The 27,013-nt window shown below is 37.3% G+C and overlaps 1 protein-coding gene across 6 annotated transcripts in view; it reads right to left on the minus strand.

Moving 5' to 3' along the window:
* Positions 1–27,013, minus strand: part of RASAL2 (RAS protein activator like 2) — a 387,706-nt gene that overhangs the window by 25,663 nt on the left and 335,030 nt on the right. For all 6 annotated transcript variants that reach the window (XM_079903334.1, XM_079903335.1, XM_079903333.1 and 3 more), the window contains 7 exons: positions 16,249–16,402; positions 14,219–14,317; positions 12,770–13,324; positions 10,172–10,316; positions 3,675–3,819; positions 2,790–3,026; positions 624–825 (listed from right to left, as the gene is read on the minus strand). In XM_079903334.1, the coding sequence (XP_079759460.1) occupies positions 624–825; positions 2,790–3,026; positions 3,675–3,819; positions 10,172–10,316; positions 12,770–13,324; positions 14,219–14,317; positions 16,249–16,402 (1,537 nt within the window). The remainder of the gene's footprint in view (positions 1–623; positions 826–2,789; positions 3,027–3,674; positions 3,820–10,171; positions 10,317–12,769; positions 13,325–14,218; positions 14,318–16,248; positions 16,403–27,013) is intronic.

Below are 27,013 nucleotides of genomic sequence, written 5' to 3' on the forward strand. Positions count from 1 at the left end.
GTTATTAATATGGTATACAAAAAAATTCTTAGCTTATAGTCAGAAAATAAATGATTAAAAATGATAATTGTTTTCTCTATTCTTAATTCACATCTACAGATGAAAAGAAAACATCAGGATTTTCAGATCCCACATAACTCTATAGGTACTAATAGTTATATTAAACCCTCTGACTTGCATGATAAAAATAAATCTCATGGTAAGTTACTTAAACGTGATAGTCTCAGTATTTTTCTAAGTCCACACTTCCATTAGAAATTACTACATGAAGTTTCTTCTCACTCTACTATACATGAATAAGGCTTCATACAACAATATTTGATATTAGTTTCTAGGCAAATACACAAACATATTCGTTTATAGAAATATATACTCCATTAATTCAGGTAACTACTTAAAAATATATGTTAATAATTTTGTGGCTTATTAGAATTTCCTGGTTTGTAGGGCACATATTTTACTCAGAAATCAAAACTATTTCCTCCCAGACTTCTAGGGCAAAAGGTTGCTTTCAACAAGCAGAAAGCATGAATGTGATTACTCTGTAGATATTCTCCAGAATCCAGGTGTTACATTAGGGTTCTCTACCTCCCATCTCCTGTTACCCTTCCCGCCTACTTTACCTTATCAAGTTGGGAAACTACTTCCCACAGTAAGGAATGCAAAACTGAAAGCTCTCGGCCCAGATCAATGTAACCATCAAAGCCTGGGGTGTTTGAGATGGTGTCCGGATTAGAGATCTCCAAAAGAAAGCGCTTCATTCCACCCCATTCGTGTTCTAAAAAATCATTCATGAATGCCATGTATTCCTCTTTGTTACCAAATCTGAAGTAGAGGGAGAGAAAATGAGAAAGAACATATTCAGGAAAAGAGATGTGATCATTTTGAATTGACTTTACACAGACCTATACATTTTTTTTTTTAATTTTGGGGAGGTGACTAATTTGTTTATTATCTATAAGTGATAAATACTAAAACATACTTTCTTAATATTATATTAATAGTCAAAAACTTTGAATAGCTTTCTATTCTCTATAGGGTAAAGACAAAATCCTTTTTTCCTGGTATTTAAAGCCATTGTAAACATTCATTATCAGTATAAACCTTCAATATTGCTAGCTTCTTCAAAGTCCCCCAAATACATTATACTCTTTTTCTTCTCCAAGCCTTTGCTCATGCTATTTATTTCTACTAGAGAACTTCCTCTCTTCTTTGCCTATCTAGGTTCTACCTATCTTCCAGGCCTAGTTTAAGTCCATAAAACATGTTCCAAAATAAACTAGAAACAATTTTTACAAGAATTAGCTCAAATATGGGTAAACATGTATATTTCTGTGTTAGCATATATATAGAGCACACAAAGTTAAAATAGTGCACTTCTAAAAAGCCACATGCTACAAAACAATGTATCTCATTGAAGTTCTAATCTTTTCCTTCAATACATTGCTACTAGAAACTTGTACTTAAGCTTCAATACTGAGTAAATCTGGGATCGATTTTGCCAGTGTGAATTGCTTCTCAGTGATTTCTTAAAATTGTTTTCTATAAATTATAAAAATTATACAAACTTAAGAAAAAATGGAAAACAATGAAAAGTGGAAGGAAAAAAGGGTAGGTGTACCCATTCCACCACCCAAACATCTGCTATTTACAGTTCAGTGCATTTCTTCTCCAACTGCTTTCTCCTAACGTCTCTTGAAAAAGTTGAAAGCTACAGAAAAGTTCAAAGAATATACAACGTACACCCATATGCCATTCACCTATATTAACCAACTGTTCCCATTTTGCCGTTTGTTTTCACTCTCTTCTCTTTTTTTGATTGAACCATTTTAAACTAAGTTGCAGACATAGCCTCTAAGTACATTAGCACCTATTTCTCCAGAATAAGGAAAACCGCTTCCATAAACCAATGCTACTGTCACTAAAACTTTTAAAAGACATTATTTATAAATTATCTCATATGTAGTTCATATTTAAATTTTACCAATTGTCCCCAAAATGATTTTTATAAATGTTTGTTCCAGTTCAGATCCAATTAAGATTCAAGCAATGCATTGTCTCTTTTAATCTAGAACAGTCCTCCCTCCATCTTTTCCATTTTTCATGATATTGACTTTTTGAAGGGGCCAGGCCACTTGTCTTAGATAATGTAACCATAGAATTTTGACTGATTGCTCTTCCCAATGTTCCTATACTTAGGTTTTTGTGTTTTCATATTGTTGGGATAAAAGTATACGCACCATTTGGTATCCTATCTTTTTTTTTTTGGCTGGAGCTTTTTTTTTTTTTTGCGATACGCGGGTCTCTCACTGTTGTGGCCTCTCCCGTTGCGGAGCACAGGCTCCGGACGCGCAGGCTCAGCGGCCATGGCTCACGGGCCCAGCCACTCCGCGGCATGTGGGATCTTCCCAGACCGGGGCACGAACCCGCGTCCCCCGCATCGGCAGGCGGACTCTCAACCACTGCGCCACCAGGGAAGCCCTTGGCTGGAGTTTTTAATAAAACTTTTCATTTAATATAATTATATCTGTATCATTTTGCATATTATTGGTTCTTTGTAAACACAACTTGCAGTGGCTGCAAATATTCCACTGAATGCACAGACTACTTAACCATTCCTCTATAAAGTGAATATTCAAATTGATTACAATTTTTTTGCTATTTTTAATAATACCACAATAAAAATCATGTAACATGAGTTACGAGGCACCCCATGTTCATCCAAAGGTTAGGCCTCATGTACTTTTTAAATAATGTTGTTAAAAAGTGGTTATGGTAGTGACACCTACTTGGCAAAGTTGGCCAGGTTCTGGATGACCTTGGCAATGAGAGTTAGAGTCCGAGATGTGCGGTCATCAGGATATTCCTGCATGAGGTTGAAGAGACTGGGAGACATGATGGCCGGGCACAGAAAACGGAGAAACAACGAGGCACTGATGAGCCGCTCGCTGATGTCTTGCTTGCTGCGGTTCAGGCACTGCTGCTTCCAGGATGCAAACACTTCTTTCAACTCACGAGGGAAAACACTGGGGAAGGAAGAAGGACCAAATATAAAAGTACTAGAACCCAAGGAAGCACAGGTGATCCCACTCTGGCCCAACAGAGCCAGGCTATGAGGAGGGCCTAATAGAGAGAGCTTCTGTCTGATTCATGCCTGAGAAGTGGTGGAAAATTCATAGACGTCCAGATGGAGACCAGAAACCCAAAGCTACAAAACTCAGGAATTAGTGTAAACTTAGGTTTGCAAAGTGGGAAAATGGCATGAGGCTCCTGACTAAACCATTTAGTTTACTACAGCTCATCATAATCTCTCTAAAGACTGTTCATCAAAAAGCTTCCAAAATCTCACCAATTGCTGGGGTTAGAATAATGATCAAAAATCATTAACACATTTGTTTGACACTAGTAAATATGTTTAAAAGTCCTCAAAATACTTTTGGTATTCGAGAATGTGGTGCTAATATTCTGGGGAAATATTATATTTATGTGGATAGTTCAGAGCAACTTCTGCTTACAAGAGAGATTTAGATTTTAGACAAAAGTGTATTAGGGAAACTTTCAATTTTTCCCATAAGTCCTTCCTTTGGTTGGGAAATAACAGTTAACACTGTGATAACTCATATTGAAAAACTGAAGTTCCAATAGCAGGGAGTGAAGCACCGACAGCAGCTCACCAGTAAGAGTTGATGATCTTGCAGAAAGCCAGCTCACAGCACATTTTCAGGTTGCTCTGATGGTCTATCAGTTCACTAGATGAACATTTGCTGGGATCCACTTCACAGTTTTCATCTGACTCATACAAAGCTTTGATGAACTCCCCTATTTCGAGAGAGAAGATGACGGACAGTATAACTATAAATAGTGTCTTCCTGAAGAGAATAAAAGAATGTAGGATTTCTGTACTAAAATGTGTAATGGGGAATTCGTTCTGATGCCTGACATGGAGGGCACAAAACACTGTTCACGAAGGGTTATTGCTCTGGAACCCAAGAGATACCACCTCCTATACGTCATGTTTATTTTCCTTACTCTGGAAGTGGAAAAACAGCACTCATTAACATCATCATCATGGTATTTACAAAAAGAATAATGAAACTACTTTAAAAAATGCTACAACTTTAAATCTTTTATCTGAAATCACAAATATATTTAAATAGCAGGAAATCATTACTTATTATAAAGCCTCTTTACCTTATGAATAATGTTGTTACTATTTTAGAAGAATAAATAACCCAAGTTTGAATGATTAGCTTACCTATGCTTTTAACTGCTAATACTGGTGCAAACACAGATTCAAGTAAGGGTCTCTAGGCTTACCTCTCCTAATGGGGATAGTCATTCAACATAGCACATAGCAGAGCATCTCTTTATATAATTTGGATGTTTTTCCAAATAAATTTAGCTTAGACGCCCTGTTCATATATCTTAGCCTCTATAGAGATATGCCCAGTATTTCCTGAAAGAGCAAATCCTTACCTTACCTGTTTATCACCTGTTTATCCTCCACCATGCACTATACCATGTATTTGTTCTGTTCTATGTTTCACACTGTTTTGTGCTTATTTGTTCACACGCCTGTCTCATCTTTAGGATGAATACCATTGAAGGTCAGGGACTGGGTTCTATTCATGTTCAAATCCCAAGCCTATTAAATAGCTTCCAAAGCATTGCAGGGGCTCAATAAATATTTGTTAGAGATGGTAGTATGTTTTTATTTTTTGTTTTTTATAGGTCTTTATGACAGAGGAGTAGAACTTTCACAGCTCCTTTCAAATCTGCTTATATTAACTGAAGTTCAGGCTAGTTATTAATAGATTTCATGAAAGTGAACAGTAATTCCTATAAAAAATTAAGTGGCAGCAGCAATATCAAAGAGCATTTTCTATCAAAATGGTTAGTACTAGGATAAATGAAAGATTTAAAAAATAGCTGTGATACAGGAATGGGAACTGATTATTTGGAAGAACAATGCTTGGAGAAGAGGAATCTAAGTGATGCACAGAAAAGAAAGTGGTGCAGAGAAAAAGTAAAGGCTTTGGAGTCAGAAAGATCTAGGGTCAAATCCTGGACCCATAACTTAACCAACTGTGGGGCCATGAGAAGTCACTTAACTAGTCTGAGTTTTGGGTGCTTTATTTGGAAAATAGCATTAATCACTCCAACCCTCTAGAGCTATGGTGAGGATCTGAAAATAGTGCATGAAAAGAAAAGTGTCTGATATGGTGCCTGGTACTTAGTAGGGGCTCCATATAATAAGTATTGTTATGTACAAACCTTGTAAATTTAGAATAACTTTTCATAGAGTGAAATAATCAAAACTGGTAAAAGCCTTTTAAAAATGTTTACCAACTCTCACAGGATTTCTATTGAACATGTTCTCAACATCACCTATGCTATGTGCTCCCACACAATTTACCTCATTTAAAGAGTACCTGAATTTAAAAATAAGTCATCAATGTCAAATACTTCATGTAAAAATCAATCCACCTCTAAATTTATATCATTAATATTCAGCTTATACCTAGGTGAGTTATACCTATTCCAGGAGACAATAACTAATATTAATAAATAACTTGTGAATTTTGAGAGTATTTTTCTTTTATTCTTCAAGAAAAGAACCAAATAAACAACTCAAGGGTCCAGAAGTAAATTAATTGTCTAAAGTTTTTTATTTTTACCTGATGATGATATATTTAAAATCCTCCAAACTTGAGAAAATTCTTTTCACTTTTGAAACTGTAACCTGGGACTTTCCTGGTGGCGCAGTGGCTAAGAATCCACCTGCCAATGCAGGAGACACAGGTTTGAGCCCTGGTCCGGGAAGATCCCACATGAGTGGAGCAACTAAGCCTGTGTGCCACAGCTACTGAGCCTACACTCTAGAGCCTGAAAGCCACAACTACTGAGCCCGTGCGCCTAGAGCCCATGCTTCGCAACAAGAGAAGCTACCACAATGAAAAGCCCGCGTGCCGCAACGAAGAGTAGCCCCCCACCCCCGACTCGCCGCAAGCACAGCAATGAAGACCCAACGCAGCCAAAAATAAATAAATTAAAAAAAGAAAGAACTGTAACCTATGTCTGATAGTGTGGAAAGTACCACATTGAAAGGTGAACTTTTATAGATCTGCAACTAGAAGCTGTTTAGCCCATCACAACTTACTGAGACAGATTTAATGATCCCTTCATGTCTGCTCTCCTGCCTTTAAAAAAAGAGATCAAGGACAAAGAGGATGGGTGCTCAATATGTTGTTTAAATTTGAGTTTGTGCCTAGAATGTTCTATGGTGTGTTTCATTAACTCATTATTATCTAGCATCCAAATTTCACGTATAGAAATAAGCCACTAGGTACGGACATACTATTGCTAAAAGGAAATTTGCCTCTGCCACCAGTGGTGGAAATTAGGCCTTTTTAGAGGCCCTCTAATTAGAGGGCCTCTAATTAGGCCCTCTAATTTAGAGGCCTTCTATATGTCACAGAAGATGGTGTTTCCTGTTGATCAGATGCATCAACATGCAAACTGATTTCAATGAGAAAGGTAAAAGGGGTTAACAGATGAAAGACTTAATTTAAGTCTAACTGAGGCAGAGTCTGTAAATAGTAATGCTTTTAATCAAGATAAATGAAGACTGGCTAAAAGGCAGGTAGATATTGTTTAATATGACTGGCAACTTTTAACTCAATTTTCTCTGAGAATTCTTCAGGTAGTCTGCAAATAACATCTATTTTTTTTTTTTGCCCAAAGTGTACGAAATACAACAAAACTTTAATTATTCAGAGTGCTCAGCTGTACTTATTAATTTGATTTTTTGGTTCACTGAGACTTCACTGTGAAGCCTTCTAATTTAAAACTTCTGATAGGGACTTCCCTGGTGGTGAAGTGGTTAAGAATCCACCTGCCAATGCAGGGGACATGGGTTTGAGCCCTGGCCCGGGAAGATCCCACATGCCGCGGAGCAACTAAGCCCGTGCGCCACAACTGCTGAGCCTGCGCTCTAGAGTCTCCAAGCCACAACTACTGAGCCCTCATTCCACAACTACTGAAGCCCATGTGCCTAGAGCCCGTGCTCTGCAACAAGAGAAGCCACCGCAATGAGAAGCCCGCGTACCACAACGAAGACCCAGTGCAGCCAAAAATAAATAAATAAAATAAATTTATATATATAAAAAAAAGGCTAACTAGAAATATGGGGAGTTTGATGGGGAGAAGACAGTAGAATCTCTTTCCTGAAGAAGCTTACCAATTAATTTTGTTTGTGCTTTGGAAGCAGTAGCCATTTTCACCACCCTGGTCCTTGCTTTTGGGTTACAAATATAATAGAGATCTTTGTGGGGTTACTTGAATTTCTTCCCCTGCTCACTGAATCAATTTTCAGGTCTCATTGAGCCAATCAGCTATTTAACTATTAACTGTTCTAGGACAGTTAATAATTAACTGTAATGATTAACAAAGGACTTGTCTCTCCTTTTCACTTCAGGAATTATTCATTTGGGAAGCCTATTTAGCACACTGATGGTAGAATATGAATATCGGATTTTTAAGAAGTAGATGGTCAACAAATATCTACACCTTTATCTCCCCAGAATAGAGAATACTGTTTGAGATGCATCATCATTGCTTTTTATAAGGCAGTGCAAATCATTAGAGCAAACCAAGATATGTAATTTATGATATGACTGTACAAGCTTTTTATGTGAAACTCTGATTCTGTACCTTTCCTAATGTCAATGAAAATCCATTTTTACTAGTCTTCTTTTAAATTCCTATTAGATCTTAAACTAAAGCACATGACTTAGAGAAAAGAAATAAATATGAAGATAGGAAGCAGAAGAAAAAATGTACTTCTCCAAAGTAGGAATTAACTGCTACTACAGTGAGTCCAGCATAGGTAAACACAACGGCCCTGTTTCTTGAGCAGTCATTCACTTTTTAGCCTGTGCAACCTGGCTCCTGTGCTCCTGAGAGCAGTCCCAGCCATCACGAGTCATCAAAATGCAATAGCCATGTTTTCTTTTTAATCTTTACTTTCCTCAATCTCTGACTCTATTGATACTTTTTTCCTCTTGGTGTCTAAGACACAGTATTTTCCTTCTTTTTTTTGCACGTGTGCATGCATGCTTCCTCTCTCTTTGACCACTTCCCTGATTCCTCTGCTTCCTTCTACACCATAAACCAGGTGCACTGTTAGAGCTGTCTTTGGCCCTATCCTCTTCCTGCTCCTGTAATCTTGTAGTTTCATTGATTCCCTCCACATGGGTAACTTAGTCCTAAATTTTCACCAGCCAGCTAGACAGATGTCTTGGGATTTCCTACCTAGAACCCCTGGGATTTCCTACTTGAACTTCAAGTTGAATACATGTGAAGTGAAAATATCATTTCTCATTCTTTCAAGCCTACTACTTTTATGTTCTCATTCTGTTAAGAATCTCATCATCCTTCTTGTCACTCAGGAAGGCCCCAAATTCACTGTAATATTTGATCTCCTCCTCCACCACGCCCTGCCCCATTCTCACAAACTGAAAAGTTGCCAAGTCCTATTAGCTCAACTTCTTTAATATTTCTTAGATCCAACTTTTCTCTTACTCTTGGCGATTACCTCATTCACAGTCTTGTTATTTCTTGCCTTCCTTATTATAATGGCTTCTTAACTGCTCTCTGCGTTCAGCTGCTTTCTTCACCAACCCATTTAAATCACTCTGTTAAACTGATTCTATTAAAAACACCCTGCTCAAAACTTCCAGTCGTTCACCAGTGATTACTGTAAAATCTACACTCCTCAGCCAGGCAGTCAAGGCACTCAACTAATTGGTTCTAGTTATTTGTCTAATCATTTTTGTTGTTGTTGACTTGTCTTTTTCACTTTATTTTCCAGCTAATTGGCTATATTCCAAACATGCCTGGTTCTCTGGTACCTCGATACCTTTTTGTTCATGAGGTTCTTTCCCCTATGTTAATCCCTGCCATTTCCCTTGTCCAATCTCTGCTTTTATAAACCTTGCTAAACTTCGAGCTACACACACACATCATAAATGTCACAAGGGAAATTTTATAATTCCATCAGGTATAATCAATTTCTTTAATTATTTGAAAAGGCACAGGATTCTCTTTCTCTTTTTGGTTATAGGGATATCCTTATCTTTCTTATCTATCTATATTGTAAGCTCTCTAAGGGCAAACATTTATCCATTCATTCATACCTTATTGTCTATTCTTGATAGTCTCATGTGACTGCTGAGCACTTGAAATTTGGCTAGTGCAAACTGAACGTGTAATAAATATAAAATGCACACAATTTCAAGAGTTAGGATAAAAAAGTAAAATACTTCATTAATAATTCTTATATTGATAACATATTAAATAATATTTGGATATACTGGGTTAAATAAAATGTTATCAAAATTAAATTTACCTGTTTCTCTTTACCGTTTTTACACTGTGACTGCTAGAAAATTTAAATTACTCACATGTGACTCACATTATGTTTCTTTAGGATGGTGCTGCTCTACATTCTATATGAAGTACTGGGGATATGGGGATAAAAAAAATGACACTGTTCTTCAAGGAACTCATGTCTGCTTTATCAGAATGTATATCAAAGTGTCGAGCACAGTGCCTTACTCCAGTGGTTAACACCTGAATTTCACGACCAAATATGGAGCTGCAAGTGGGTGGCCTAGTCATTGAGAACTACTGATTGGACAAAGATTAGTTGTGAAAAATTCTGTAGGTCTGGAAGGCAGAAATTGGGAGTTATGGGAATTGGAAGGAGTTTCTCCATTTTTGATGCATAATAACAAATGCTAACACTTTCAAGACTTAGGTAATGTATTTATATCATGATATAAATACCCAACACTTTGGGGAAGACAAGTCAACTAGAAATGACATCTCATTACTAACATTACTGTGTCTCTCAGAATCTCAGGGACTTGAGGGCATGGGGGTAGCTGCCTATGCTGATGAACTTTCTCTTTCGGTACATAGTGTAAGAAATCAATCTGCTGTTCCTCCCCTGCTGAGTATTGCAGAGACTTCTTACAGCTGAAACTCCAACTTTCACACTTTAATCAGCTAGAACCAGATAACATGCAGAATTTGAGTTCCATTTGGTTGTTTCATGAGGGTCTAAAAATCAAAAGGGAAAGAAAACAGATGTTTTTCTTCTCCATACCCAATGCATCATGAAGATACTGTTGTCCCACCAACTTGAGGTATTCCTCAATGGATTTGGTGGCAATGGTGTTCTCTCTGAAGATCAAGACATCATGCTCTCCACAACGATCCACCTCAGACATCACCAAGTCAGTCAGAAAATCCTGGTAGAATAATGTTCAGTTAGGCAGAAAGCAACTGAATAAATAATATACATTAGGAGAGACTGATGAAATATCAAACATCCTGGGAATGCTGCTTTAAAACTAAAGCTACCAGATTCATTTGAAAGAAAAAAGTCAGTCAGGATAAAATTTTAGGTGTCACCAATCCTAAGTTAAAAATTCCTTCAAAGGTTTTTCATCGCACTTTTGATATAGACTGTAGTTCTGAATGTGGCCTGCAAGTCTCTATATTTTCTGCTTTCTGTCTATCTTCCCAGCCTCATCTCATACCATTCTCTCTGTATTGCTCCAGTCTCAAGGGCCTTTTTTTTTCGGTAGGTCCTTGAATACATCAAGCCCTTTCTAATAACAATGTTGTCTATTCACCACAGAGATTTCTGCAAATGCTGTTCTCAGTTCTGCTTCACTCCCACCCTTGCTCAGCCCTCACTGCTATGGAGTTAATTCCTCAGATCCTTTGGATTTTAGTTTGCACATCTTTCTTCAGTGAAGCCTTCTCTTACCAACACTGCCCCTGAACTCCACTAGTCAGGTCCCCTTAATACACATTCTCACAGCACAATATAACTTTTTAAAAATCTGCACTTTTCGCAGTAATCACACATTTCCGTAATTATTTGATTAACATCTGTTTTCCCCAGAAGACTGTGAGTCCCATGAGACCAAAGACAGTGTCTATTTTTATTCACCTCTATATTTCCAGCATTTAACTGCTTCTGACACATATTAGGCATTCAATATATAATTGTTACAAATTGGTCTATAGTATCAACATGACATTTCTTGAACTAAACATCTGAACTCATTTTCTAGGCTGATTATATTTGTTTGTATGTATGTATGTATGTATCCCCATCCATCCATCCATCCATCCATCCATCCATCCAACCATCCATAGCGAACGAAGGCATAAGGAGAAATAAAGCCCTTAAGAAACAACTGCTTCATTTCTCATCAGTCTAAGGAACTTGATTTAAAGTTCATTGTTTACTGTTCAATTTGAAAACATCCTGTATTTTGAATGTTATATATTCACTGGATATTTCAAAGTTGTTGATTTACTTTTATTTTAAAATTAAGCATTTTAAACATGAACGGGATTTATTCCAGGGTAGATCAACACTGTAAAAGAGTCGTAGACTTAGGAGTCACTACTAAAACTCTTGTGCTAAGGGTCAGGAAGAAACTTGGGGGTGATGGTAACATTCTGTATCTTGACTGCTGTGGTTTCCACGGGTGCATAATCTGTCAAAACTCACTGAGTTTTTCACTTTAAATGGGTATAGTTTATGATATGTAAATTGTACCTCAATAAAGCTGTTAAAAAATCCTACATATATCCTTGAACCTTGAGCAAATGAAGAACAGAAAGAACATATCCATACAATTTCAAAGATGAGACTCAAAATTTCAATGACACATTTTTAACACCAGAAAGCTCAAAATTATTATTAGTAAATTCAACCACCAAAATGATAATCAGTAGGAAGGCAGTTAAATAAGGGACTAAATATTGAATATTTGATATATTCTGATTTGTATCAAGAAATTTTAAAAACGCTTTATTTTATTGTTCAGTTCTACATAAATTATTCTAGCTGTGAACTCCTCTAGATCTAAAATACAATTTTACCATGACCAATTTGCATATAATATAATGGAGATTTAGCCTAGTTAAGTGAATATGCCTCACAGAGGTGATAATTACCACAGTTCAGGCTGATCAAAGACTCTATCAATTGTTACATCTGAAACTAACACATTGTAAATCAACTATACTCCAATAAAAATTAAAAAAAAGATTCTATCATTTCTTTAGTGTTCTTTATACAATTAGTATATTTCTTTCTTTTATCTTCCTGAACTTTTACTTCTATCCAGCATGAATTGAGATAAGGTTATCATGAGACAGCTAACAATTAAATAACATCCCTTGGTATTTTAATTCCAAATTTAGATGTTAATCTCATGAAGACTCTTGTTAATGACCAGCATGTTTCTGGAATACCTCCTTCTGTGACTAGCTGGGTACAGTCATGAGTTAATCTTAATTTAAAATATAGTGAGGAATAAAACCATCATACAATGCACTCCAGAACTAAAGATAAATAATCTTGAACATATTGTGGGATTATCCACCAATCCTACCATTTATTTTGTCAGACAATAAAGAGCTAGCTGCGGTATCTCTATTTCATGCAAATAAACTTTAAATAAATACTTGTTAGTCTCCATTTTACTTCTTTACTTTTATAATCTCCACTCATAAGTGGATCTAAGAACCACTAATAGGTTTCCTTCCTAATTCTTTTTTTTTTGACCAATAGCAAAGCATATATCTCTAATTTGAATCTCCACAGTAAACATGTGTTTTTTCTTCATAAAAGGTAGGGAAGAGATTTTGGGTAACGCAACCCTCCTTTTCCACTTACCTTGGCTCTGCCAGTACTTTGAAGAATGTGCACTAAGGCACAGGCCAACTCTTCTTTATTTCTCACACTAATTACTGGTTCAAGAACAGAACACAACATGGTGTAGTTGCTGGTGACAAATTCTGCAAATTCTTTGTATTGCTCCATAGGCAGAATGGTGATAGTTTGGAAACGTGATTTAATCCGAATAGAAGGTCCTCCTGTCTTTCCTTTGTTGGGTGTAGGTGTACTCACTGGGTACCACTTTTCTACAAATTGGCGACCAGTCACACTGGCAGTAGGGATATTGACTAGCCCTACATAATTATTCTTGTCTTTTTTTTTCTTTTTTTCCACATCTTTATAAATGTGAACTGTGATGCTATGAAGAGGTGGAAGGCTGTAGAACTCAAAATGTTCACCCCAGAAAATATTGTCTGCTTTGGTCTTGCTGGTTGTACGAGCAAAGAGGGTATCATCAAGGCACAGTTCACAGAAATATTTCTTTTTAGGGGCAAGGTCCTTGGCTTCAATAATCCATAAACGGAGAACGTTTTCGGCTCGTCTGCAATTGTCCTATAAAGAAGTAACAAAGTTGTGTTTGAGAGTTGAAATCCCAGAAAGACAACATTTTCCTCTTAAAGTAGGTGATGCTATGTACTTCATTAAGGGCAGTCAAAAAATAATGAAGGGGATTGCTACCTCATTGTTCAAGATAATAGAAAGCTCTTAGAGAGCCACATACATTTTATTTTACTTGGGTTAAAAAAATATCATCCTGTAAGTTCTCATATAGCCAGTCTTGTGGCAACTGAATTAGCTTTCTGCAAATAAAACAGAGATAAGTAAGTAATTAAGAAACTTGTGTTCTAGTCCCATTTCTGTCTTGTACTAGCCTCTCACTTGGTCAAGTGACTTAACTTCTCTGAGTCCTCTTATCTAGGGGTCCCCAAACCCCAGGCCACGGACTGGTACTGGTCCGTGGCTTGTTAGGAACTGGGCCACACAGCAGGAGGTGAGCCAGTGGGCGAGCGAGCGAAGCTTCCTCTGTATTTACAGCCGCTCCTCATCGCTCACACAACAGCCTGAACTCCGCCTCCTATCAGCATTATGGTGAGTTGTATAATTATTTCACTATATATTACAATGTAATAATAATAGAAATACAGTACACAATAAATGTAATGCACTTTAATCATCCCAAACCACCCCCCGCCCCCCGCCGTCCGTGGAAAAATTGTCTTCCATGAGACTGGTCCCTGGTGCCAAAAAGGTTGGGGACCGCTGCTCTTATCCACACTGGTAAAATCATGATACTATCTGTAAGAAGATTATTTTGAGCATAAAAGGACAAAACGTATATGTGTTTAAAAGTTCTATAAAATTTAAGGTATTATTACTCTATTTACCTTCAATCAACTTACTGCTTATAGAGTTATACATTTTTTGGACATTCAAAGCCACTATTACCTTATTTGGTTGAACTGTCCTGCGAAGGTTTTCCATCCACTTATCTCTCTCTGAAGCAGAGTTACAGCTGAAGCATTTACTTCCACTTAAGTAGGTAACCTTCAACATAAAGATTAGAGATAAGGAAAAGGAAATGCAGGGCTTGGGGTCTCTATCTTCCTAGTTGTATCATGAAAGATTTAGAGATATGCTATGAACCCATATTATACTTACATGGCAACCAAAATTATATTTGCTGGTTTTATGATATCTATATGTACATCCACATTCACTTTTTGTTTTGTTATCTAGTTAGCATCTATTAGAATGCAGGTATGAAGACAAAGGCCATTGAGAATTCAGCTCAGGAACCTAAAACTGGCCTACAGTTCAGAAAGAACAAAACTAAAAATCTTTAATTAAACTTAAACCTTTAAAAATTACCTGCAAATAAATATGCTCAATTCTGAGTTAATAAAAATAACTAAAAAGGGAAGAAGGTCTCTAAAACAGCTTATTTCTTGGGACTGCCTTCATTATGTTACAGAAGGTTACTACGTGAAACTGAAAAGAGTTACCAGTATTGAATTACTTTGGAACCCATTTCTCTTCTACTAGGCAACCAGTCTGATTGCCAATCATCTAGTTAGGTTAGCCTGATGATTCTTATCAATGTCCTTTAAAAATGAAGCATGTTGTCTCTATGCCTAGAACCTAACACCTGGCTGGGCATACAATCCATTGAACTGAGTTCTACAAATATGGCAAAGTTCAAGTGACTTTTATACAAAAGAACACCAATAAATGACCTGTCCAAATTGCTAAAGTGGTTCACATATTAACTCAATCTCAGATTATAACCTAGTGAATCAGATCAGATGTTACATTCTGTCTAATATGGTAGCTATTAACCACATGTGGCTAGTGAGCATGTGAAATACTAGTCCAAACTGAGATGTACTGTAAGTGTAAAATATACATCAGGTTTTGAAGATTCAGTTTTTAAAAAAAGAATGTAGAAAGTTTCATTGATAATTTTTAGTTCCATGTTAGAAGTGGTAGGATTTGGGTTTAATAAAATTTAAAATTACACATGTGGCTTGCACTGTATTTCTGTTGGATAGTGCAGGTCCATAAGAAAAGGTATAAAACATCTTTCAACTTCTACAATATCTAACATAGGACTCATCACTAATAACTTTGTAAGTTTGTGCTCATTAATTAAATCATAACACTAACAAGTATATGGATGGTTTTGAAATTAAATTTGCAAATGGCCAATTGGCCATTTACTTTGGGAGGGGGAAATTACCTTACAAAAGGTGATGATGATAATTTTCTGGTGAAGGGCAATTTGTTCACTGAAGAAATTAGGCACCTGCAATGTGCCAGGGACTGGGCTAAGTGCTGGGGATTACAAAGATAGATAAGACATGGTCCCAGATCTTGAACTGCCCATGTTTTAGTTAGAAAAATTATGGTTTTAGTCAATTTCCTCAAAAGGATCATTAAAATTGGGGGGTTTGGCTTTCAGGAGAAAAATAATAACATATTGTGTGATATCTTTATCAATACTAAAAAATTAACATACTAACAATAAGTTATTATTAATCTTGTGACCTCTGCTGAGAATGCACTAAGAACCCATTTATTTATTTATTTATTTATTTTAAATTGGGGTATAGTTGTTTTAAAATGTTGTGTTAGTTTCTGCTGTACAGCGAAGTGAATCAGCTATATGTATACATATATCCTCTCTTTTTTTGATTTCCTTCCCATTTAGGTCACCACAGAGCACTGAGTAGAAGAACTCATTTATTTTGAAAGCAGACAAGCCCAAAAGGAATGAGAAGCCATCATTAATAACTTTAATCACCAACATAATCAGATTAGCAGATTTCCAATTTTTCCCCTGTAAGTAGGTAATTTTCAGCAACTGAAAACCAGTTAAGATGATCAAATCATCAATACAGTAATGCGATCATAGGAATACTGGATAGAAAAATCTCTTTGTTGTCTAACTACTCTTCCTTTTTCCTACACTTTTCTACCTCAAAGCAGAAGTCTTGTCCAAGGATGCTGCTATGGAGTGGCTTCACTGATACGGGCTCCCCTCTACCAAGATCCAGACATTCCACTGCACTGCATGGGCTCAGCAGGGATTCATGGGAACGTGACTCTTTTAGTTTAGGCAGCCCACGAGACCTAAAAGTAGAAAGAGATATTTATGGTAGTGTAATTACTTGGCCAACAAGAAAATAAAGGTCAAATGCAATGGAGGCTTAACCAAATGTATAAATGCCTAAGAGGAAAATAAATGAGCAAATTAACAGTTAATCTGTAACAATAATAATAGGACCATATTCATGTGGCACAGATAAGCCACATACATATTTGTGTCTGTGTGTACACACTTACTTTTTTCAACAAAACACAAAAATGTACTATAATTTTACTAGTCTCAAGGGAGCTTGAAGCTCCACCACAGACACTGTTTTTATCCACATTCCTGTGTTGGAGATGGAGAAATATATATCATCTAAGGTTATCTTACACATTTTTTTTATGCAAAGGTGTTATCAAAAGACATATCGTTTCTTTTACTTTTTTTTTTTTCCATGCTATAGCTTTATCCTCTATTATCAGTGACAAAATAGCAGTGACTGAACCCTCATTCTGTTTCCTTCTGCTTTGGCAGAATAAACATACATACACAAATCCAGAATCAAAGCCAAACTTTTCAGCACAAGACCCTGCTTTTCCAAAGGTCTGATTTCCATCTCTATATGGAATTCTTTTCTGGCAAGCTTTTGGTTCTATCTATGCTTTACTGTACAAATATGAATAAAGAGTAAAATGCCTTGAAGAAACTTCCCACCCTCAAAAGAAATGTTCAAACTAGAAGAACAGACCTTTGTCAACACTGTTCAGGCATTCTGGTTGATTCTGTCCCCTAGTTGTTTAAAAAGGAATGCGGGGAAGCATGACTCTTGTCACTACAGGAGCTAGTACTTCACTGCCTTCCCCTTGGAAGAATCAATGAAGCCAAACAATATAAAACACAATATTCTTGAATCCAGAACTGGATAGCTATGCAGTTTTACTCAATAATTATAGTATTTATTGACTGAAACACCCAGAGTTAAATACATATATTTCAAGCAGAAGTACCTAGTAATGGGGATAAAAAGAAATGCCTTGTGGAAAGACATTTGTTTTTGTAAAACACATTAAATAAGCAGCTTCATTCATTTCCTTGAAATAACCATGTTAACTTAAAAAGGAACCAAAATACTTAATGCCAGAGTAGCTTTCAGTTAAATTATAAAGTAATGAGATATAGGAGACTAGCACGAAAGGCTGCTCTTTTCCTTCTGTTTCCATTCTAACACTGTTTAATCAAACTCCATACAGTAAAAAACATCTTAAGCAATAGGACCTTAGTCCATTCTTCTTTCCACACACAAAAATGTGTGTTCTAATGTTCAGCAATCTTTTTATGGTCAAAAATTCAATAATTATATTTACCATTGATAATACAAAGGATGCACAAAAGCCACCTAATGTTTTGTACCTAAAAATATAACAATGTAATGGCTCCACATTTATTTCCTTTTGTTCTACTGGATAAGACAATGACATGTTATATACTGTCAACAGAGCATATCAACTATAAATAACTAAATGCAAAAACAAATTTTAATGTAATTACCATACAAACTTTCCCAATATGCTTCATAGGAAGCCTGGTTGAGGCAACAGGATACTGTAATCTTTTCTAAATACATGAAACAACAGTTCCAGCCCGTTTTTCCCAGGAGGAGTTGCTTGTAGGGGAAAAGGCTATCCTGCTCTGGGAGTGAGTCTCTCAACAGGGAAGATGAAGGCATATTTAAAATAGGAGGTACAAAATAAGGCTTACTTTTTTGTTTTAAATTCTTTAGGAAAATATTCTAAAACATAAATTAATTTTATCTCAAACCAAATAAATGTCTACCTACATGAAGCAACTGTACAGCCATCTTGCAGTGCACCCCAAAATCATAGCGGTGCCACATGTCATGGTACAGCAAATCACTTTCTGAACTACATCTCAGAAAACAACTCTGTGTTTAGAAGACAAGAACCAACAGAAGATGGTTTCCCCTGCTGCCTTTAGTTACTGATAACATCTCTGGATAAATGTTTTCCAGGTGTAATTTCAAGTCTTCACTAGAAGCAGAACAGAAACACATATTACAGAACATGAAGTCATCTTCCAAATAGGCTGCAGGACAGGTAATATTCTTCTCTTCCTCAGGCTGCATCCAGCCCCTCAGGTAACAGAAACAAGGTTCCTGGGCTCTAGGCTGGGCCTGTTGCCATGGTGCTACACCTATAAGGAGATTAGAGCCAAAGGCAGCTGGGAGAAGCTGTAGCTTGAAGGACTCAAGGAGCATGCTCTGCAAATGTAACCATTTTAAGACAGAAAGGAAAGAAAAGCGAGGCTCCACCCATTTCCATGAACAATTCTGGAGTCAAAAGCTGTAGGAAAAAAACTGAGGCAACTCTGGGGGTGGAGGAGAATCTCTTAACTGTGCTAGAGAACGAAGCTGCGAAGCTTTAGATGTTTCCTAGATGATCCCCAGCCCGCTACTAAAAGGTATTTGCCACATCCCACCTTGCAAGTACAATCTTTCTCTCACATCCGTTTTATTTCCTTTGCAGTTCTTATCCTAGTTTAATGTTTCTAGGTACTATTTTCATTAACTTATCTGAGTTACATTTTTTTTTCTTTTGGAGAGAGTTGGATAATTTTATTCACTGTATTTCCAGTGCTGAACAAATGTCATTTTGACATTTGTTGATATCTGTTTATGGCTGTATCTGGAAGGTTTAACTTCCAAATACAGCCATAAACAGATATCATAACCAAGCCACCTGGAATTAGAATTCAAAATTCTTCCTGGTTACAGAAATTTCAGCTGTTAATATGTATAGTTCAGGGTCTCCTATTGTTCAGCATTTATGTATGTTTGTGTGTATATACACACCTACGCCCATGAACTGAACACCAAAGTTGCTAATATGTGCAACATTGCTAATGAATAAATAAGCAAGCCCTTCCTGTATTGGGAAGAAAGTGTCTTGGAGAAGACAGAAGTAATTCCCAGAGAAGCAGGATTACAGTAAACAGGAAGATCAAGCAGCCTGGGAGTGGCAGCGGTGGGGAGGCATTATCTGTGCAAATATTTCTATATAATAGCATTAGTAAGCCCAAGTCCCCTCTAAGCATGTTTACCTCCTCCTGTACCTTCCTATGAGTTGATTTTTCTTAGATCTGCTAATTAGAGTTTTAGCAGCTCTGTATGGCACTACAGTTTACTTCTCTAATGGAAAGCGGAATGTGGATTTATTGAGAGAAAAACAGGAGTTTAAAACGACGCTTCCCAGTCCAATCTGACAATGGCCATCAAGGAACCTAACCTCAAAAGTGGACGTTGTGAATCCCTTGACTACTGGTTCTCTTCCCAACCCCTGCACCCCTACTCCCCAACCCCCATCATCCCAAACACCATGGAATAATTCAGGGCTCAATGTGATAGTTAAGGGTTAAAAATCTAATTGCTTTGCTGATGAAGATTACCTGCTGCTTCTGACCTATTTAAGAGAGAAACTACAAGGCAGGAATAGCTTTCTATTACCCACTACAGTGAATTAATATTATATTGCTTTAACCCACATCACTATCTGAAATCAATCTTACAAGACAAAAGTGAAGGGGTTGGGGGTGAGGAGCCAACACACACACCACTGGATTCACTGAAGAAAAAAAGGAGTCAAAGAACTCTGATTGGTGCAATGTTAAGTAAAACAGCTGGATTTTTCCCAGCTCAACCATCCAATCTTTTAAAAAGCATACTTCCCCCAAAGCACCAGTGGTGCTTGGATGTGCTAGCTCAATCTGCCACATCTTTACAGATTCAGTTCCAAATGTGGGAAACTTTTAATTAAAAATATAACTGAAAAAAATGCTTATTGCCACACAAAATCCTGTACTCCAGTGCAGGTGAATTTCTGCTTGGCGTGGCAGTTATGATTCTAGACTGCTTTGCTGAGTTCTTGGAAAGACAGCTCAGCCATAAACTGAGTACAGCAATATACGTTTGTATTCACCAGTATGTGTTCCTAAGGCACTTTACCTTGTTTGAAAATTTCCCAGGTAGAAATTAATAATATTCAGTATCCTAATACTCTACCAATAAACTTACAAAGGGTCTAATCAGTTTTTTAAAAGTTGCATCTGAGCTTTCACTTTGGGAAAAAGGCAGCTTTACTTGCTCCCCAGATTTTATTGTTTTTCAACCTCGTATCTGTGAAACTATCCAACTGATGTTTTCTGTTTGAAAGAGCAGATCCTTTCCTATAGTACTGAATATAAAGCTTTTCCTACCTGGATTAAAAAAAAAAAAGAAAAGAAAGAAATTAGAGCTCATTCATCAGAGTTCTGCTTGTGTGCTAAAAAAAATGTGCCCCCGAGGATCCTGACAGCCCTAGCTGCACTGATTTACCTGCTGCAGTTAAAGCCAGTCCCTACTGCTTATACTACTCACTGGTTTTTATGTTTACTTAAAAAAATACCATACAACCACTCACACAAAAAGCTATTATGGGGCTTCCCTGGTGGCGCAGTGGTTGAGAGTCCGCCTGCCGATGCAGGGGACACGGGTTCGTGCCCCGGTCCAGGAAGATCCCACATGCTGCGGAGCTGCTGGGCCCGTGAGCCATGGCCGCTGAGCCTGCGCGTCCGGAGCCTGTGCTCCGCAACAGGAGAGGCCACAACAGTGAGAGGCCCGCGTACCGCAAAAAAAAAAAAAAAAAAAAAAAAAAAAAAAAAAAATGCTATTATGAAAACGTAACATGTACTGCTGATCTTCCTTCTCTCTGTTCTCAGCCTCTGTTCTGACAGGATAGTCTAATGAACCCAGCTGCTAATGGTAAAGAAGGATGTTTGTCAGTCTGAGTTTTCACTTAAACTCATGGTAAGGAAATTTATCATCACGGTCAAAAACGACATTCAACCTATTTTTGGTACATATACATGTATACAGACAATTAAGACAAGCACAGAATGAAGACAAGATTATAAATATTAAAACATGTTCTGAAGGGCAGAAAACTCAACCAGCCTCCAATATGACAGGCACTAGGGAACAATCTCCTTACAGAAACTGTACCATATTGTAACACACCTTTTTTTGTTCTTAAATTGCAAATGGAATAAAATCTACTAGTGCCTATTAAACAAATTCAATGTAAACACAACTATACTGAATTAAAAAAAAAACCATGAAACTAAACCAAACCACACTCATAAACCACTCAATTAACATACTTACTAGTGTAAGAGTGAGTGGAAAGATTAGGTTTTTTTTTTTTTCTGAATTTAGGCTTTCAGCCTCATCGTTACCGTAAAATTAAGTATGGGTGAAAAGAGGGTAAGCAAGTTAGAGGGAATTCCCTGGTGGTCCAGTGGTTAAGACTCTGTGCTTTCACTGCCAAGGGAATGGGTTCAATTCCTGGTCAGGGAACTAAGATCCCACAAGCCGTGCCGCGAGGCCAAAAAAAAAAAAAGAAGTTAGACACGGATGAAGTTCAATGACACTTACTTCTAATCATCCCTAAATTCATGACTATTTGCTTTCCCATTAGTTTCAGCCATTATTTGGTTGAATAAATGAATATATGTATGAATCCATCTATCCATTCAATAGTTACTTTGTGTACATTATGTGCCAGGCACTATACTAGATACCGACGCAAGGAAACAAAGGTGAAGAAGAAAGACAAGGTCCTTGTACTCACACACAGTTTATAATCTAGTGAGTTAAAAATCTATTATAATACAATGGGATAAGATCTAGGAAAAAGGATGCAATAGTGGCTCTGTGGGCACTTAGTAGGGGTCCTGGATCTTCAGCTGGGGATTCAAAGAAAGTTTCTTGGAGTTAAAAGTAATGTGAAGTTGTGAACTAAAGGATGGAGTGGAATTAGCTCTATGAGGATGTGGAGGTACTGAGCATTCTAGAGGGAATGGCCAGCATGTGAGAAGGCCTGTAGTGAGAACATACAAATCTGGGGTGTTTGAGGAACTGAAAAGAATTCAGCAGTGTGGCTCTGGTGCAGTGTGGATGTGTGTTGGGGCTGAGAGAAGAGGCATGGGGAATAATGAGGCTTGAGAGATACCATGATGGGACCCGTAGTAATGTGGGTGTTCCAATTTGATCACAAGGCCAGTGGATGGACATAGAAAGGTTGTGGGTGGTGGAAGGTGAATGACATGATCAGATGTGTGCCTTGGCAAGAGTATACTTTGGCTAAAAAGTGGAGAAAGAGAGGGGTACACAGAGGAGAGAGAAATAATGAAAGACTTAGAGACTGGTTCATAGGTTATGATAGTAACCTGAGTAAAGATCACAAACTAGATCAGCAGAAATACAGAAGTGGATGGATTTGGGGGTAATTAGGCAGTAAATAGGCCTTAATGACTGCAATGCTGGAGGCATCAGGGAGAGGGTAGAGTCAAGGTTGAGCCACTGGGTAGAAAGATGGTAATGTCCTTTACAGAGATGGGAAGTGAGGGGCAATGTTGGTTGAACCAAGGGGGGAAATAAAATCAAGTTTAGTACAAGTTTGAGGTTCCTATGGGAGTAGATGTTTGCCGCAGACTGAATGTCTCACCCCAAAATGTATGTTGAAATGCTAACCTCCAATGTGATTGTATCAGGAAGTGTGACCTTTGGGAGGTGATCAGGTCAGGGGGGTGGAGCCCTCGTGAAGGGGATTAGTGCCTTTATAAAATAGACCCCAAAGAGATCCATCACCCATTCCCCCATCTGAGGACACAGAGAAAAGGAAGCCTTTTGAACCAAGAAGCAGGTTCCTACCACACACTGAATCTGCCAGAACCTTGATCTTGGACTTCCTAGCCTCCAGGACTGTGAGAAATAAATTTCTGTTGATTATAAGCTATCTAGTCTATGATGTTTTATTACTGTAGTCTCAACAGACTAAGACAATGTGAATACTGAAATAGAACATGCAGACTGAGAAATGCTAACATTTAAATCTACAAAACTGACAGAAGAGACTGAAGAATCTGAAAGACAGAAGGAAAACCAGGAGACTCAAGTATCATAAAAGCCCAGGGAAGAGAACTCTTAAAAGGATGGTTGTCCATTACTGTAGAAGATAGAGTGCATTAAAATATTAACAGTAGCCACTGGGTATATGAACTGAGAGATAATTGGAGATAACTGTAGCAGTTTCAGTGAAATGACGAGGACAAAAATGAGACTCCAGACAGTTGAGAAAATGAATGGGATATGAGAAAGTGGAGACTAACTCATAAAGTCTGATGGTGAAGGGGTGACAACTGGGAAACAGCTACAGGGAGGCATGAGGTTGAAATGGGGTTGAAGGAGGTATTCTCTAATTATTTTTTCCCCTTAAATAATAAAGTAATAAATGCTTTCGGTAATAAATGCCAAGAGCTCAGAAGGACAGAAGGTGAAAAATAAGGGTACCTCCCTCAATCTCCTACGGAAAATACTATTAATGATTTTTGTGACCCCTCCAGAAATTTTTTGTACACAGACAACCAAATATTATACATATACATATATGTGTGTGTATGTGTGTGTGTGTATGTATGTACACACATACAAATGAGATTCTACCATACTTTTTTTCCTTAAGAGTATATTTTGGAATTTTGTCTACACTGGAACATATAGATATAAATTGCCGCTTTTTAATGATCACTCTGAATTCCCTTATATGGGTCTATAGAAGTTTAACCAATCCTTGATGACCATCTAAGTCTCTTTTCTTTTCTCTTTTTTTTTGGTGATCACCACCAAGGTTCAAAAAGTATCTTAGTACATATACCTTGAAGCACATGTGCACGTATTCATGCTTTAAATTTCCAGGTGTGAAACTGCTAGATCAAAGGGCACATACATTTAAAGTTTTGATATTGCTAATTTATCCTCCATAATAGATGGCATCAATTTAAAGTCCTACCAATAGTGCATGTTTCTATACACTATCACCAAAATGAGATATGGCTACACTTCAAACATCTTTGCCAGTATAATTGGTAAAAAAGGGTATTTCATTTCTATACTATTGCTTTAGTATGAATTTCTTTAGTTATGAGGTTGAGAACATTTAAACATGTATATTGGCAATCTCAGTTCTCTTTTCTGTGAATTATGAACTGTTATTTCATGTTCTTAAACCATTTTTCTAATTGTTTAACAACTGATATGTATTGATAAATATTACATAAATTAAGTAAATTAGTACTTTTTCTGTCATATTTGTAATTATTTTCCCCAGTTTATGCTTAGAAAAGGTTCTTCCATTCCACGAGCATAAGAAATCCAGCTATATTTTCTTTTACTGATTCTATTTTAATTTTTCATCCAAACCACTTGGATTTGGAGGGAAGGGAAGATGATAGGAGCATAGTAGGGAGTTTGCTTTATATTTTACCAAATCGTGAAAATATAATGACCATAAATTGACTCACTGATTATTACTGCGTAGTATTCTACTCTTATTAAGAGTTGTTGTTTGGGGCTTCCCTGGTGGCACAGTGGTTGAGAGTCCGCCTGCTGTTGCAGGGGACACGGGTTCGTGCCCCAGTCCGGGAAGATCCCACATGCCGCGGAGTGGCTGGCCCCGTGAGCCATGGCCGCTGAGCCTGCGTGTCCGGAGCCTGTGCTCCGCAATGGGAGAGGCCACAACAGTGAGAGGCCCGCGTACGGGAAAAAAAAAAAAAAGTTGTTTGAATATGTTTGTGTGTATATATATGTGTATGCATGACTTTTCCGTTTGATCTTTCCTTCTTTCTCAATCATTTTCTCAGCAGGTTAGGCTTCCTATCAACACATGCAACAAAGAGGATAATGGAAAAGGCAATCAACTTGGACTCAAAAGCCCTACGTATTCATGTCAGCTCAAATCACTCACTAGCCATGTGATGTGGAACAAATAATTTATTCCTTCTAAACCTTAGTTATCTCATTTGTAAAATGTGGATAATGATTTCTGTTCCTATACCTCCCACAGTTATTGTGAAAATCAAACACAATCATCTATGATTTTACAAATATCTCATAAACTACAGTACCATACAAATGGGACTATCATTGCAAACATAGTTTTTCAAAGTGATATGACAAGCATTAGTTCATTTTATGTAAACTATTAGGTTAGGATAGCTATTCTCAAATATATTCCTTGCTGGAAGAATATGAAGATAGAAGGTATAAATGTATGGAAATAATTTTTTTCTATTAAGATAAAGCATTCTAATGAATTTAAAATGCTATCATGACATAATTAGAAACTTCAATTGTATTTTAGTTCACAAAACTAAGGGCTCCTTAACTGGTCCATATCAGTAAACACTGGTAAGGGAAACTATAATCTAGTTTCAATTAATCAATACAGCTAGGCTGTATTGATTAATTAATGGCCTGGAATCCAATAATTTCTGAGAAGTTGTCATTCTATCCAAGTACACCAGAGTGAAGGAGATTCTTCACCTCTATTATCTGGAATTTGTTTGGATTCTTCCCTTTTGTTTCAGGCCAAGAAATTAAGTTCCTTAATAGGACAGGCAGGTGGTAGGGGGTGGGGATAAAAAGATTGTACACTTGTGGAGCTTCCCATCTGCTGCAGTAAGCAGAAACATGAAAAAATAAATTCAATAGAAAGCAGTCAGTCCTATAATAAGGTGTATACAGTTGGCCATGGATGGGTAGGGTATATGGGGCAGATGCTTAGTCTAGAATGATGCACAGGAAGAACAAGGAAAAGAAGTCAGGGAGCATATGACTCCTGACTTGGGTACTGCTGCATATCAAAGGACACGGTGTAGGAATAGGATATGGTATTTGGGATAGAGAGGGCAGCAAGATTAAAAGTAGAGAAATATGAAACAGTTTAGTAAGTAAATGATGGACTTCTGGTAGGAGTGGTAGGAGACAATGCTGAGAGTTAGGGAATGGACAGAGCCATGTTCCATTTTGTATGTTATGCTCAAGACTATAGATTAGTAAAAGTATTATATACATATGTGATGAGATATTAAAATTGAAGTTTCAAATTGAGACTCTAAGGTAAAACAGGTGCATGCTGCAGTGAAGTACCAAACTGTAGAATCTACAAAGGAAATGTTTTGGAACCTATTCCATTACCTTGAACCTTTCAGTCAGAGCAGGACTATAAAAAGTGGTGACAGTATGGAGAAGGGAAAGGATTTTGTGAGAGATAATTTTTGGAGAAAGCTGTGAGGCTCATCCCTCCCATCCCCCGCTCCCCCCAACACACACAAGGGATATTGGTAGGGAATGCCTACAAGGTGGAGTTTGATTTTATCTGGGAAATCTAGAGGATGAGAAATGACTAACTGTTGGTAGCACAGCCCAAGTTGATACTTTTGGATTAGGCTGCACTCCTAGAGGTTTGTCAGGGCAAAGGATGTGTGAATATTTCCTGTAGACCAGAGGACTGGAAGGGTGAAGACTAGACAGCAAAAATTCCTTCCTAGAAACTGTGGAAGGAGTTGCAAGTGAACACCTAGAATAGAAATGTACCCAGGAAACTCAAAAGAACCATAGATGAGAGTTCCTCAAAGATGAGACACTTCTGAAGAATTCTTCAAAGTACCTCATGATAGAAGAGTCAGCTTTAAACATCTGCCAGACTCAGAGAGCATTATGGAAGGCTAAGATAGTACTAAAACTTTTCTTATTACCTTTC

Source organism: Stenella coeruleoalba (assembly GCF_951394435.1).
Source record: "Stenella coeruleoalba genome assembly, chromosome: 1".
In the NCBI taxonomy this organism is placed as follows: domain Eukaryota; kingdom Metazoa; phylum Chordata; class Mammalia; order Artiodactyla; family Delphinidae; genus Stenella; species Stenella coeruleoalba.